General features: G+C 45.7%; 1 protein-coding gene across 3 annotated transcripts in view; it reads left to right on the top strand.

Annotated features, from left to right (window-relative positions):
• The first annotated feature begins 7,439 nt into the window (after window positions 1-7,439).
• Window positions 7,440-15,596, top strand: part of CCDC167 (coiled-coil domain containing 167) — a 13,252-nt gene continuing 5,095 nt past the window's right edge. Inside the window, exons 1-2 of one of the 3 annotated variants that reach the window (XM_085320557.1) lie at window positions 7,504-7,529; window positions 8,869-8,975. In XM_085320557.1, the coding sequence (XP_085176683.1) occupies window positions 8,949-8,975 (27 nt within the window). In that variant the 5' untranslated portion in view covers window positions 7,504-7,529; window positions 8,869-8,948. Of the gene's footprint in view, window positions 7,530-8,358; window positions 8,452-8,868; window positions 8,976-15,596 lie in introns of those variants that run through there. The other 2 variants (XM_085320547.1, XM_085320537.1) reach the window with 2 other exon arrangements.

Below are 15,596 nucleotides of genomic sequence, written 5' to 3'. Positions count from 1 at the left end.
GTTGTATACATTCCAATTCACATAAACAGCCACTCCACCACCTCACCTTCCAGGCCAGTCTTTCCTAAAAAGTACATAGCCATCCATAACAGCATTCCRGACATGYGAGCTATCCCACCAGGTTTCTGTAATTGCAATGAGATCATGGMCCTGCGACCGCACGCAGATCTCTAATTCTTCYTGTTTAWTCCCTATGCTTTATGCATTGGWGTACAGAAACAGTGTAGCAAGAGGCACAGATTTGCCTTCTCCCTTCTTTGTCAGCAGTGCTACAAACCCCAGAGCATTTCATTACTCTACCTGCACATGGAGTCTTGTGGAGGATAAATCCCCCACAGGATCCTGATTGAAAACATGGGGCTGTTTTKGAACAGCGGATCTGGCTCAGTTTCCTCACACGTTTCCTCATGCATCACCAACRGGGATAAAAGGAATTAATGCCCCTGGGACAAGCATCTGGAAAAATGCCACACTAAATGGGAATGTCAACAGGGAAACAGCAGAGAATCAGGCACTGTCCCATTAACTCCTAAGGACTGCCAGGCAAGGAAGGCAGAATAGGTGAAAAGGAGATGACTGGAGCCAGGAGCAGAGGCTGAGGGCATCRGATCACTAAGCCAGAAACCAGATGCCCAGTGGGGGGTCAGAAATGCAATCCCAGCCTCTGCTGCCGACACAGACATGTGGGTGAGCTCTGCCTCAGCAAACTAATCTTATCACCCTAAATCACTGTATCCCAGTTCACTAGTAAGTACCTTCTGGTTTTAAGGAGCCTGTTCAAGGGGAAAAATTCCCAAGAAAAGACTTAGGCCCTTCTGAATGTAGCTGTGGGCCCCCCAGGAAAAAATACGGTTATAAAGCTAGTCACCCTATTCTGAAGTTTCATTGAAGTCCTGGGAAGTCACTTCAAGAGACCTCATCCTTCCACACACAGCTCAGAAGCAAATTCGTCCTGAGGAACTCTGATAGCTGTGTTTTTCCTCATTCAATACAAACCAAGTATTAAAAGCAGGGCATACCATTCCACTCAGCTGTGTCCCAATTCAGAAACATGCAGCTCCCTGTGACTTCCTGGGCAGGCAGTGAGGCACCGTGCTATCTCTGTCCCACAGTACCTGTCTCTGTGATGGATGCACCTCCGCTAGGCTGCAGAATAAGCTCAGCCCACAGGGTTGTGGCCCCAATAAGAGAATACTTCACAAAGCTTCTTAGGTTTCTGTGTTCTCAGATATTTATAAGGGACCTATCCCCACAATATATCTAAGATGTTCGTGCTCTACAATATATTTCTTCTTGTAAGTGTTCACCCTACTCTACAGACAGGAACTATGCCTACACAACTTAAGCACTTTAGATGATACCATATGCTCATGAGAGGCCAGGAATGCTTTCACAGAATAACATAAGTGACTGGGGCAGGCCTGGAAGAATGCCTCCTAACTGGCACCAGGTGTRAGAAAATTTGGGCTAGCTCACTCTAAAGGAATGGGCAGAGACTAAAGTGGAAGGAATTTTCCAATTTTCACTAATTCATTCGGGCAAATATGTACTCAGTTCCCAAGTTGCAGAATGGGGTCCACCCTTTGGACCCTGAGACCCCTCTTGGATCACATATCTACAGGTCTCACATATCTAAAGGCCTTTGTTTCTATCCTCCCAGTTTTTCCAGACTAAYATAGCATGATTTGGAGTTCAGCATCATGCCACAGCAAAGCAAGATTTGTGATTACATACTGTGTCTGGCTCTGCAAAAGGCAGGGCTCCATCTGTTCCCACTTAAATTACTATGCTGTGGGGACAAGTCATGATCTTGCATGAGGCATACAACTTCACAGAGCCCTTCACGTATGACCTAGGAATGTAAGACACAGGATTTTATCCAAACAAGCTTTATTCACAAAAGCAGCCATCAGCTCTGTCTACAGAATCCCTTCTTGGCTGAACTGTACACTTTAGTGATGCCATTTCTGTCTCAGGGTAGGTTGTTCTGATTAAATTTAATTAATTCCATAATCTCAAAGTGTTCCCAAAATCTGTATGGAGCCTGTCAAGGTGGGAGCAAAGAACATCATGCACACACACTGAAAATGCAGTCTATTCCTTCTCTATATTTATCTTCCCAGAGGACAAAAAAATCTAACAAAAGCACTTTTCATCTGTAGAAGTCTGATAGTGTTTTATGTCACTCTTGTATTTGCTGGTGGCATTTAAATCTGCAGTTGTCCCTTATCTAGCTAGGGGTAGACATGACTGCATTGCAATTTATGTCCTTTGGTCATCATCACACAGATGCAATTTAATTCCTGCAGTTAGAGGGCAGGCATTGGGAGAAAAAGGGGAATGTATGCGTTGGTCCTACAGCAGGGAGATGGAGAGAAAACAAAGCCTTTCTCAACACAGGCAGCTTTAAGGAGAAGTTATCTGCTCATTGTTTCAGCTCAAGGTGCCTTACAAGCTACTCAACAGGTGGCCTCCAGCTCTCCATCCTACTGCTGCTCCCATAGGTCAGATCTAGCACCTCTTGGCTTACCTTCTGCCTCTGGCACATTCAGCCATTCCTTCCTCTAGAAAACCAACAGAKGACTTCTGCCCCAGCCCTGCTGACATTCCCTGCTTATTTCTCTATGCTGGGAGTCATTTCTGCCCCAGGAATCTCCCCTCCTTGTCCCTCACAGCAGCAAGACACTTCCYGCCATCTTTACACAAGTGTCTTGACAAGAGCACTGATGAGTCAGCTCATGGAGCACAGGAGTCACTTCTGCCTACTTTCACCTCTGCTTTCCTTGCAGACAGCTTCTCCTTTGACATAGGGCACTGTTTTCCTTCCTTCTGTGATCCAGTGACGGGTTGCATTTGGTACAGCAGGGCTGAGATGTGAGAGGAAATGTAGGCTAAGCTGGACTTATGCTACATGGAGGGCACTCTTTCTTGAAATGTCTCTGGAAGCTTCCCTCTAGTATCATCATTCATGAGGCATTGCCTGACAAGCTGAGAAGATGCTTAGAGGATGGAGAATGACTACCCATGGTAGAAGGTGAGGGTTCAGGCCAACTGGATTCAATGCTAGCCTAGCTACGTACTCACTGTGGAGACTTGGCCAGATACTRCTTTGTTCTTCTAAAATGAGATGTTCAGCCTGAGCTTCCTCTCAGACTTGTCAGAGGACTGATTCATTTATGTTTACAAAGCACAGTGAATCTTGCAGATGTGAAAGGCAAAAAGAGGAAGGAAGGTAGTAAATCAGGAATGCCTGGGAACATTCTCTTGACACATCCTGCAAACTAGCACAGGATGGCTCATACTCATATTATTAAACTCTCTTCACCTCCAGAACAGTGACCTCATCCAAAATCCTACTGAGAATGGTCCTTTGCTCCCAGACTATCAGGCCTGGAAATCGTTTGGGACAGTCCTAGTGAACAGCATTAGGGACCTAGTGAAAAATATGCCAAGGTGCATGCTGGCACTTAACATAGATGATTGAGTTGCTATTTTGAGAACATTCCCTGACATTGTTTAATTTGCTAGTAAAGACTTAATTACTAGCAAAGACCAAGTGTCTGTTCTAGTACATTACCCTCCAGGTTAGCACTGCCCTGATAAAAATCAGCAAATGTCCCTAAACCTTCTTGAAAACTTTGATTCTTCAGCCCTCAGTCATTATCTCTCCATCTCCAGAATGATAGTGGAACAAATTATTAAATAATCAATTTGTTATCACCTAAAAGATAATCAGATGATAAGAAGCCAGCAGAGAGAAAACCAAAACAAATCACGTAATTTAACTTTTTTTCTTTGCCATAGTAACTGAAATAGTGGAGAGAGTAGGTACAGCAAAATAAGCTATTTGATGGTTAGTAAGGTTTTTTGAAACAATTCTGTATTACTTTTATGGGTATGYACTCTGAAAGTAGCTATCAGTAGTTTACAGGCAGGCCAGGAGGACATACTGAGATGGGTTCCAGGGATGCCTGACCACTTCTATCAAGGAGTTTCCTCAATGATTCAGATCACGGAATAAAGTATGTTTACTAAATACATGCCTGGCATCAAGTTTAGAAGACCTTGTAAACTGAAGGCAGGACCGGAAATCAAATGATCCTGACAAGTTGGAGAAATGCTTCACAATCRGCCAGATAACATTCAGTAAGAATTAGTACAAAATACTGCAGTGAGAAAGAGAAAATAAAAATGTACCAGTACAGAAACAGGGAGCAACTTGCTAGATAGCAGCATTGAAGAAATGGACTGAGGAGTTACAGAGACCATGACCTGAATATACACAGAATCAGTAAGTTTAAAAGGGACCTCTGGAAATCCAGCCTCCCAAAGATTTCCTGGTGCTGCTTCCACTGGGGCTTGAACCCAGGACCTTCAGTATGTAAAGCAGATGTGATAATCACTACACCATATTGACAGTCAAATGAAGGTGTGGTATAAAAAAATCAAATTTCATTCTTGGCTGTATTAYCAGGATATACTGCATGTAAGACAAGGGAAGCACTTTCTTACTTCCTCCATACTCCCAAGGCCTCAACTGAAAAAGCTTAGCTCAGATTTGGACCAGAAGCAACAAACAAACAGATGCAGGAGGGGGGAAATGCATAGGGTTGAAAGATGGGGAGTTTAGTCCAGAAGAGAGAAAACATAAGGGAGAGGCATAACAACAAACTTCAAATATGTAAAGTCRCTAGAAGGAAAATGCTGATCACTTGCTTCCCACATCCCCTAAGAAAAGATGARGATGTCATATGCTTAATTATGTTAYAAACAGGAGGGAAACCTTCCTACCTGTCAGTCAATGAGCAACAGAACAGGTGCCTAGAGAGGCAGTAGCATCCCCAGGGCAAGTAAGGCAAACACCTACTTAGGTAGTGTCCACATATCTGATCCTGCCTCTGGGTGTGTAGAAGGACTAAGTCACTTTTGAATGTTCTTTTCAGCCTGGTATTTATGTAATTTCTATAGACTCTAATGTCACTCCCTCACTTGCTTTGTCTGCAGGGATGTTGCTCCTATGTCAGTRGGAGATATCCTAATGAAAGATCCTGAGCAAGGTCTCATCAGGGCTTTATCCAGTCTCATTACTGGCTGTGTTACTTAGTGTTCAAYTGTAAGTCATCATAGCCAGTGCCCTCCCATGTTAGACCATCCCATTCAAGTGTTTGCTAAGTCTAAAAACTTTCATTTTTTACCTTTTACCCTTCTTATGTGAAGAGCGTTCCAAAATCTGATTTCTCTCACAGCTAGAAGCCTTCTGAWTTCCAGCTTAAATATACTTGTGGCCAGTCAGCAGCCACTTGATATGGAATAGTTTGAATTCATATTCACGTCTGCAGATATTTTAAATTACAAAAGCTGATGTTATTGCATGCAACCAACTTTCAGATCTGTTCTCCAGGATTCAAGAAGGAAAAGAYTATAAATTTGCTAAGGAAAAGGCACAAGTTTCTTTTCTTATGTCAGTGCACAGAAGATGATCTGAACAACATTACAAAGGAAACAAAGATGTAACACAGGAATGGTTTGACAAGGTGCCAATTCAAGGCAGAACCAGGAGATCCATGACCAGATGAATGGCATGTTGAGGTCATCAGTTTGATGAATCCAAAAGGGCCAACAGAAGCAACACTTGAATTAAAAACTGCTGCTTGCAGTGGTGGAAGTAGTGGCTTGCCTGTGAGGGAGGAACCAGCTCCCCTCTTCTGTCTTTCCAAAAGATGTGACAACAAAGGTCACACTCATCTGCCTGTAAAAATGATAATGTGTTTGTCTCTATGTGGAGAAGTGTGCGTGTGAAAATTGACAGTCCTCCCCTGGATCAATACTCAGCTTTGTAAAGAAGAAAATGATTTCTGCTGAATTGATGGCTATTTCATCCCATTGCAAACCATAACAGATGGGTTTTCTTCAAACCTCTATGCATTTTAAAATTGTATTTACACTCACTTAGTCTTCTGTCTAAGAGGGGAAAAATAATAGTCTCCTGCTTCTTCATTTTTTCCCTTCCCTAGTGCTGTGCTTTCCTGGTGCTGCCAGCTGRGTCTATCTCACCTCCTTTCTTCCTTTTGATTCAGCTTTTTCTGTTTCAAAAACAGTTATCTGGTGCTCATCTTGGAGACAGGTGTTCAGGCTCCTTTGGATTCAGCAGAGTAAACTCCATAACAYAGGCAAGCACTGGACTGGGAAGCGGAGAGATATAGCTACTCCTCAGTTTCTCCAGAGAGAAAGAGACTGATACTGWTACCTCCCCACCACACATAACTCCTATAGTAAAAAAACACATATTTTTTGTAAAGAAAAGCAAAATGCATAAATAAGGTATTGTCACTCCTTCTGTGATAGACATCTGCAGTCCTGCCACCCGGGCAACACTTCAGTCAGCCAGGGGTACTTAGCTGAAAAGAAAATTCAATCTGTGTTTCTAATAAATGCTTCTGCTGCCTAATTTCCTTTTTTTTTTTCTCAGCAAATCATTCCATTGCTCTCTGTCATGTAGCAGCCATGTCCCACCTCAGAGCTGGATATATTTCAGTGGCATTTTTTTCTTTTTTTTTAATACAAGACAGYAATGCTTAATAAAAAGCTTTCTGGTATCAGGACAAAAGCAGCCAAGTGTACCTAACAGTATGCTTAGTATCTGGCGATGAACTGGCTAGTGTGCATGAATGACTAGCACCTGGTAGATCAAACAGCTGGCTTTTCCCATAGCTTCTTTAGTTTAAAGTTAGGGTTTGGGAAGGAAGTCTCAAGAATAATCTAAAGTTCTCAACTGTTGTAGCAGGCAAGAAACAGTACTGTTATTTTTCAAAGAGATCGTGCTCTTTCTAGATAAGCCTCAACCTGCAGCAATATAGAAGCAAGACGGGAACGAACCGAGCAATGCAGAAGCCCAAGCTGGCTCCTCTGCAGGCCACGACTCCAGCCAGCTCTACGGAGCTGCGCCTGGCTCTGCTCACCACCGGCAGCCCTGCCACACGTCCCAGGGCTGGTCTCTTCTTCCCCGACAGCCCCGTGGGGTCCCTAAACCACCCCGACAGCCACAGGTAGCCACAGCTGCCTGCTCCTGCGTCCACTGCATGCCTGCACCATCCCCCCTGCCACCTCCGCCCCAGGGCGGCCGGGCCGGGCCTGGACACGTTACCCTCTCCAGGGCGGGCACGGGGAGGCCAGGCTGGCGCCCGCTCCCAGCCCGGGGCAAGGGGCCATCGCCTCAGATGGTGCAGCCCGAACCCCTAGCGCGCCAAGACCGGCGCGGCGGCACCACGAGCGGGACCGGGACCGGGACCGGGACCGGGACCGGGACGAAGACCCTGCCGGGCGCACAGCCCTGCCCAGGGGCCGGGGCACCAACGCCCCTACAAAGATGGCGGCCGCCCGAGAGACCAGCCCCTCACAAAGATGGCGCCGGCGGCGCGGACGTGGCCCCGGCTGGGCTGCGCGGGAGGCGCCGTGCGCATGCGCGGCTGCGCTGGGGGGTGCCCGGCACCATGGGCAAGAAGCGAGAGGGGCTGAGTGTGGCCTGGGAGGTGAGGTGGTCTGGGGTGGGGTGGCCTTGCTCTGGGGTGGGGTGGCCTTTCTCCAGGATGGGCTGGTTATGGGGTGACTGTAAGGTAGCTGTGCTCTGGGGGTCAGATAGCTGTGGGGTGGGGTGGCCTTGCTGTGGGGTGGGCTGGTTAGGGGGTGGCTGCACCCTGGGGCAGGGTGGCTGTTTCAGGCAGAAGCGTTTCCCTGGAGCAGCGCTGGGAAGGGGGCTGCCCGGCCGGTGCCTGCCCCTCCGGTGGGGCAGGGACAGGCGTGGGGCAGAGCCCCGGGGYGCTGCCTGCTTTCCCCTCCAGCCTTGCTCCACGTCGCCAGGATTTGGCCCAGCTGCCACCTTTGGGTGTGGAGGCCCTTGGTGAGGCTCTGCTGGGACCAGCCTTTGCTGGGCTCCCCTGCATGTGGAAGGCACAGCGCTGAGCTTAACTGTGGCTGTGGCCGTTGTTTTGGTCTTATTAAAATTCCCTGTTCAGAGGCTGTGATATGTTGATTTAATAAAGCATCTGTTAATCGACAGAGTGCAGTACAGCCTTTACCTGATGTGAAACCAGGCACCACAAATCAGCCTGCTCTATGTCTGCCATGAGCCTGGGACTGTTTCCGATGGTTAGCAGCTGCTCTCTAGCGTTCCTGAGAGACAGATTTGCTTCCTTGGGGAAGTGCTGGGTTCTTAGTCCCAAACATTGAACTGAGCAATCCATTTGATGCTTTTGCAGAACCTTTGAGAACATTAAGAGGCACTTGCCCACAGTGACCTCTATGGAGAGGCAGTTCAGCACATGTTTTAGTGGAGGGTGTTGAAGTAAGCTCTTGCTCCATGCTAGCACATCCACACACAGCCCAGTCTTTGAGTGCTGTGATTAAATGAACAGTGTCATGTGTTCAAGCTGTCTGTTGAGCAACTCTATAATAGTAAGTAAACCAGTATGCAAGGTGGAGGAGAGTGGCAATACATCACAAAAAGGAGAAAGGGTAGAGACTTGCTTTTAAAAGTATGTCTTCCTTCTAAAACTGTTTTTATTGTTACCCTTTGGTGTTTCATAATATTCAGAGGGGCAGGAGGCCTGTTGTCCTAGCAAGCTTTATTTAAGCCCTATGTTTGTATTAACAATGACGGTACGTTTGTTAAGGTCTCTCTGAAGCAGATTTCGTTCAGGCTCCTGCGCTGACCGATGCTATCTTGACTGTTATAGAGGAGGCAGGGGAAAGCCTGCAGTTCAGGTCTGCAGGTTGTAAATACTTTGGGAAGAATGGAAGCCAGAACCTTTCTGGTAGAAATGGGGCAGAACCAATGCAATGAATCTTGTTGATTACCTCTCTGTCCCCAAGTCTTTCAGGTGAACTTACACAAAACAAACAAATGCAGCTGGAACAGAAAGGCTAGGAAAAGGACCTGGGGCRTGCCATATATGCTTCATGTGCCACTACTGAAAAATGTGAGTGTCCTATTGTGCCCTATGAGTGGTAGTTTGGTTTATAGTAGTGTTATGCTCTACTTCATCTATTCGGGCCTTCATTGGAGAAGATGGACATTTCTGGGCACTCTAACCTAAATGTTGCRGTCAAAAGGAGTCCAGAGGGGAGTGTTCTGACAGTCCAAGCTTTTCCTCACTAAGCCTAACAGAGATAATTGAAATAATGAATTTTTAGTTGTTTGTGGAGATGTGACAACCAAGGAGAGATGACATGGTAAAAAGCATGAGCCCTTCTCTGAGACCTCCTGATCACAGAATGAAAAGGGACTGGTTTTAGCTGCCACAGAAAATTGTTGCAAGTTATTTGGGAACTTCTGGTATCTTTAGATTTTTAAAAGTCATGACAGAACAAGCTACTTTTGAAAGGACTGTAGAACTACTCTTCTTGGGGAAGTATTCTAGGTGAAAAATTTAACCTCTCTACAAAATAACTATTAAAAGATAAAATCCTTTCACTTGCAGTGAAGGGAAGAGTACTGAATGGAAATTGAGGAGGAAGAAAACAAAATCGCTTTAAGCCAGAGGAAGAGAAATCTCTGTTTTAGGTATATCAAGTGTCAGCATGCTTGACAACCATGATATTGATTTCATAATTTAAACTTTCTTTCAGTTCTTTGTTACCTTCTGAGCTGTTACGATTGTAAAGAARACTTTCCAAATAAGTTTTAATATGACATGATGCATGGCTGTCTCTAAAAGGCCTAATCGAGGCAGTGTCATGCTTGTTTAGGTAAAGTCATGCTAAATGAATGCAATTTTCTACATGGTTGCTTATGTCTGTTTAAATCTACATATCAGATTAGCTTGCACTTACAAATTACAGATGCAGTTAATATGACTTGGTTTAAACAGGTGTCTCTAAAATGTGTCTCTATAATGTTGTGGTAGTTTAAACTCATGCCACTTCTACTCTATATCTTTGTTGTCTTCTGACAAGTGGTCTCATTGACAATACTGAACTGTCCAGAACTTCCTTGATGAAATCCATCAGGAGAATGAAACTAGGAAGACATTAGTCAGTTCTGTGGCAATGTAGTAAAACGGGAAAGAATTTAGAGAGTGACAAGGATRATTAAAGGTGTGGACAACTTGTGCAAGAAATGACTAAGTAGAGAAAGTTCCTGTAAGCTTGAAAACAAATGACTGAAAGGGGATCTGATATAGGTCTATATTCTCTCTACAGTACTTGTGATTTTAAACAAAATAATAAATGTTTGATGGATGTCTCTCCAGTATGAAAATTCAGGTTGTCAAATGAAACTAGCAGATGCAAACTCAAAGCAAAGCTGTGCCCTACCTTTAGAAYTGAGTCTTGCAAGGGATGTTAAGGACGATAGGAAGGGCTTCTTCAAACACATCAGCAGCAAGAGGAGGACTAGGGAAAATGTGGGCCCACTACTGAATGGGGCRGGGGCCCTGGTGACAAGRGATACAGAGAAGGCAGAATTACTGAATGCCTTCTTCGCTTCTGTCTTCACTGCTAAGGGCAGCCCTCAGGAATCCYGTAGCCTGCACATAAGGGACAAAGTCTGGAGAAGGGAAGACTTTCCTTTGGTTGAGGAGGAAAGGATTAGAGACCTTCTGGGCAAGCTTGACATCCACAAATCCATGGRCCCAGATGGGATGCACCCACGGGGACTGAGGTAGCTGGCAGATGTTGTTGCCAGGCCACTCTCCCATCATTYTTGAAAGGTCCTGGAGAACTGGAGAGATGCCTGAGGATTGGAAGAAAGCCAATGTCACTCCAGTCTTCAAGAAGGGCAAGAAGGAGGAACCAGGCAACTGTAGCCTCACCTCCATCCCTGGAAAGGTGATGGAACAGCTCATTCTGGATGTCMTCTCCAGACATATGGAGGAAAAGAGGGTGATCAGGAGTAGCCAGCATGGATTCACCAAGGGGAAAGCCTGCTTAACCAACCTGATAGCCTTCTAKGATGGAATGACTGGCTGGATAGATGAGGGGAGAGCAGCGGATGTTGTCTRCCTTGACTTCAGCAAGGCTTTTGACGCTGTTTCTCATAACATCCTCCTACGTAAGCTCAGGAAGTGTGGGTTAGACRAGTGGACAGTGAGGTGGATTGAGAACTGGCTGAAAGGCAGAGCTCAGAGGGTCATCATCAGTGGYGYGGAGTCTAGYTGGAGGCCTGTGGCTAGYDGWGTCCCCCAAGGKTCAGTATGGGGTCTGGTCTTGTTCAGYTTATTTATCAGTGACCTGGATGAGGGGRCAGAGTGCCTCCTCAGCAAGTTTGCTGATGATACGAAGCTGGGAGGAGTGGCTGATCCACCTGAGGACTGTGCTGYCATTCAGAGAGACCTGGAYAGGCTGGAGAGTTGGGCAGAGAGGAACCTCATGAGGTTCAACAATGGCAAGTGCAGGGTCCTGCACCTAGGGAGGAATAACCCTAGGCACCAGTACAAGCTGGGGGTTGACCTTCTGGAGAGCAGCTGTGCAGAGAAGGACCTGGGAGTGCTGGTGGATGACAAGTTGRCTGTGAGCCAGCAATATGCCCCTGTGGCCAGGAAGGCCTGAGGTGCRTTAGGAAGACTGTTGCCAGCAGGTCAAGGGAGGTGATCCTGCTGCTCTGCTCAGCCCTGGRGAGGCCTCATCTKGAGTACTGCATCCAGTTCTGGGCTCCCCAGTACAAGAGAGACATGGAGCTACTGGAGAGAGTCCACAGTAGGGCTATGARGATGATCAGAGGACTGGAGCACCTGCCMTATGAGGAACGGCTGTGAGAGCTGGGCCKGTTTAGCCTGGGGAGGAGAAGMCTGAGGGGGGATCTGATCAATGTGTACAAGTACCTGAAGGGAGGGTGTCAAGGGGAYGGGGMCARACTCTTTTCAGTGGTGCCTAGTGACAGGACAAGARGCAATGGGCACAAGCTGAAACACAGGAAGTTCCACCTGAACGTGAGGGGGRATTTCTTCACTGTGAGAGTGACGGAGCACTGGCACAGGTTGCCCAGAGAAGTTGTGGAGTCTCCTTCTCTGGAGATATTCAAGGCCCGCCTGGATGCAATCCTGTCTAACATGCTCTAGGTGACCCTGCTGAGCAGGKWKGTTGGACTAGATGATCTCCAGAGGTCCCTTCCAACCTTACTGATTCTGTGATTCTATGAAACCTTCCCATAACTTGTTACTATGATGTGAAACTCCTTGTCATGGGATGTTGTAGTCCATAAAGATACACTTGGGCTTAGGCAGCAGCTGAACATGTTAATGGAAGTTTTGGTTTGTTTGTTTGTTTGTTTGTTTTTTTAAAAAAGTGGGTTATTAAATGTGAGGAGAACACCTTGTACTCAGGCAGTCCTTGGCCTGCAAATGCTGAGTATGTATTTGGAGAAGGTATCGTTACATGTATTGCCTGAATTCTCCTTCTGACAGTAACTGATCAGTGTCTAGGCAAGAGTATTAAGAATATGGGGAAGAGGTGCATGTAGTCATTACTCAGTAAAGTTGTTGCAGAATTTTTCAAAATGCTGTGGATAGTGGTGTGTGGTCACATCWGTGTGACATCCTGCAATGCCTGTGATGCGAGCTGAGGCACAGCGTGCTGACTGGATAGGCTATAAAGGAGAAGATGCAGACGGGATGCAGACCTCCCTCCTTTACCAAAACAGAGAGTGGATTTGCAAGGTTTATCTTAGACTTTGCTGACTGATCATCTTCTATTGTGTAGCAGCTTACCTGGCAAATATTTTCCAAGCATGCTGTGGGCACAGCATCTATGAGATGACATGTCAGTATGATTCTACAAGCATGGTGAAAATTGAAGCGAGTCTATTAAGCACAAGTTAGCATGTGATTTTAAACAAAACTCATCTCTACTGGACTGATTTTAATAATCCAGACAAATTTGTGGATGTGTGAACCACYAATTCCCTCATGAAAAGAACTGCTCAATTGTACTGGCAGGTGACAGGTAGGCATGAGGAGACTGTTCAACAAAGCTTTTTTTTTTCTTTGCTCCCACCCTGTCAGTTGGCTTTGATCTGTTTTATGTGAGGGTCAAGAGACGAAAACCTCATTACCTAACGCTGCTGGATGTCGATGTATGTGTGATATGGCTCTTTGCCAGCATCTTAATTAGGGAATTCATAAAAGCAGAGGAAGAGTGCTAGTTCTTGAAAAGTGCTTTTAGCCTTTCTGCTGGAAAGCAAGCTTTTTAACAATTCATTATAAAATGAATTGAAAAGGATCCAGCTCAACTCTGTAAGCAAAGCTCCCTCTCCACCTCAGTGCTAGCCATTTTGGACTCCCTGTCCAAGATGGTCCCARCAAATGAGATTTGTAATAAACATGTAAGATGGTTTGGACTGAAAGCCACTCTGTCTCTCTAGTTTGAAGAGGTCTCTAGATTCTGTGCAAGTGTTGTCAGAATTTACTGAAAATGATTGTGCCTAGTCATCCCTTTTAGAGCAAGAGAGGCACTGTGTGTGTGTACAAGGCTGCTGGAACTTGATTTTCCRGAGTGGTTCATGGAGAGCAGAAGGGCAGCTCTGTATGCCCCGAGCTGTTATCTGGATGTTAAGCACCTGTTACACTTCCTTCTCTTAAAGGGCACTACTTGAAGATGTTGCTGTGAATAAAGTCTTTTATCCCTGCTATGGAGCAAGCTGACCTTGAAGAGTTGTAGAGCGAGCTTTCCACATGCTGAGGTTTAGCTCTGTCCCAGAGGAACATCTTCATGGAAAGTGTATTTGGGGAGGGGGGGAGGAAAGGCGGTGGGGACGAGTTTGGTCTTTGCATTAACATATCTTTTTAATGGCAATCTCAGCACAGTTGTGAATAAGTTGTGAAGTGCAGTAATGGTTCAGCATCCTGCTATGGAGCTCAGCTCCTCATTTTCATGCAGGCCTAGGTTTCTACCCCAGCTRACTTGTTAGCATGAGGGAGAGGTGTCCGTCCACAGTAAACGCAGGTGTGCAACTGCATCTAGGATTGCTTTCTCTTGGAGAGCTGCCCTGGGGATTATGCCAAAGCTTTACAGGTTCCATTGTGCTACAGCTTTACAGGCTAWGGGGCCCCTAGGAGACTCCTTGGCAGCCCTAAGAATAAGCAGTAATTCTCAGGCAGGTTGCTTGGATTTCTCCCCTATGTTTATTTTCTCTTTCTCTATTTCCTTTTGCCTTGCACTGAAGAGTTGCTTGGATGGCTTAGCTGCTGAGAGAGACTCCTAGCATGTAGGAGCAGATCCCAGATCCCAAGTGAGGCAATGGCACTGGCATATCAGGATACTGCTCTGCCTATAGTTTGGGCTATTGTCTGGGGCTCTTTATGCCAATAAACCACCTCCCGAAGGCAGATAGTGTTTTCCATTCACTGTGCCTCAGTTTCCCTACTTTCAAATTAAAAAAAATCCTTCTGTATAATCCGCTAATGACCCAGACCAGCCTGAAGAAAAGAAATAATGGGATTGTAGAGAAAAATATTTTTTTTCTTTAGCAATCAGTTCTTYATTCCTTGCAGTTGTTGTGATTATTTTCTGTCCCTTGTGCCTCCAGCTTAGAAAAGCTGATGGTGCAGYTCTAGGGCTTGTAGATAGTTAGTGAATTACTATTCTCTGGCAGGGGAGCCAAACTTYAGTTTTGATTTAAGAGCAGAAAAACAGTTGGAACTTTTAAAGTATTATGTGGAATCTGGAGGGCAACAGAAAGTCAACAGAAAGTAATAGTATCAGCAGAGCTGGATAGAATATCCCCTTATTGTGTCTTATGAAAGTATGAGCAGAGAGAGTACTAATGAGAGCAACTGCAAACTGAGTGGGAGACCCAGCTCTGGAGAAGAGGGGAGGAATGCATTGACAAGGCTAGTTTAGTGGTGGGCTAGCAGCTAACTAACCAAAGTTCTTGTTAAATTGTATTATTTAATATGATTTTTAAATGCTGTCCTGGAAAAGGAATGATGCTTTGTAATAAATTCACTAGTTGAGGAGGAGCCAGGTAAGATGCTAAAGTACTTCCTGCTGTGTTTGTGAGGGTTTCCAATACATAAGGGAGCAGATACACACATGGTACGAACTCATGATGGAGATAATCTGTTCAGGAGGGCTGAGCTTTGAGATTGATTGAACGAGCATATCTCCTCCACTCTGCTGCACTTGGCCATTAAATTAACTTGCTGATAAATGTGGTTGGAGCTRACTTGGGTGAAGCCCTTGGTTTGCCCTGAAGCAGACAGGATTGTGGTCAAATAATGCATCCTGCTGACGAGGAATGATGAGCGGCTGGGGTGAGTAATATTCTTAAATGGCATAGCTGGATATGGAGGAGGACACCTATCGTCACCCTAAGTCAATGTGTTTCAGGTAACGTGTTTCAAAAAATAGCCCTGTCCCCAGCCAGGCAAACCCAAGCATTGCCAACCACAGATAGCCTCTCTCCCCGTACGTTGGGTTAGGGGATGCGACTTCGTGCTGGTCCTTGGGCTCAGGGGAAGCTGGGTGGGTTCCTGGTGCTCTTGGGATGTCAGCAGCCTTGGCAGAGTTCTTCAATGACTTTTAAACAAATGACTTTTAAAACTGCATTCTAGCAAGATGCAAAGATCTGAACCTTGTTTTATGTGCTCCTCTCCTTCCCCCCC

Source organism: Rhea americana, unplaced genomic scaffold, assembly GCF_003343005.1.
Source record: "Rhea americana isolate MKP2758 unplaced genomic scaffold, rheAme1 scaffold_119, whole genome shotgun sequence".
In the NCBI taxonomy this organism is placed as follows: domain Eukaryota; kingdom Metazoa; phylum Chordata; class Aves; order Rheiformes; family Rheidae; genus Rhea; species Rhea americana.
The sequence above is the reverse complement of the archived record's forward strand: the minus strand, read 5'-3'. Positions and strand labels throughout refer to the sequence as shown.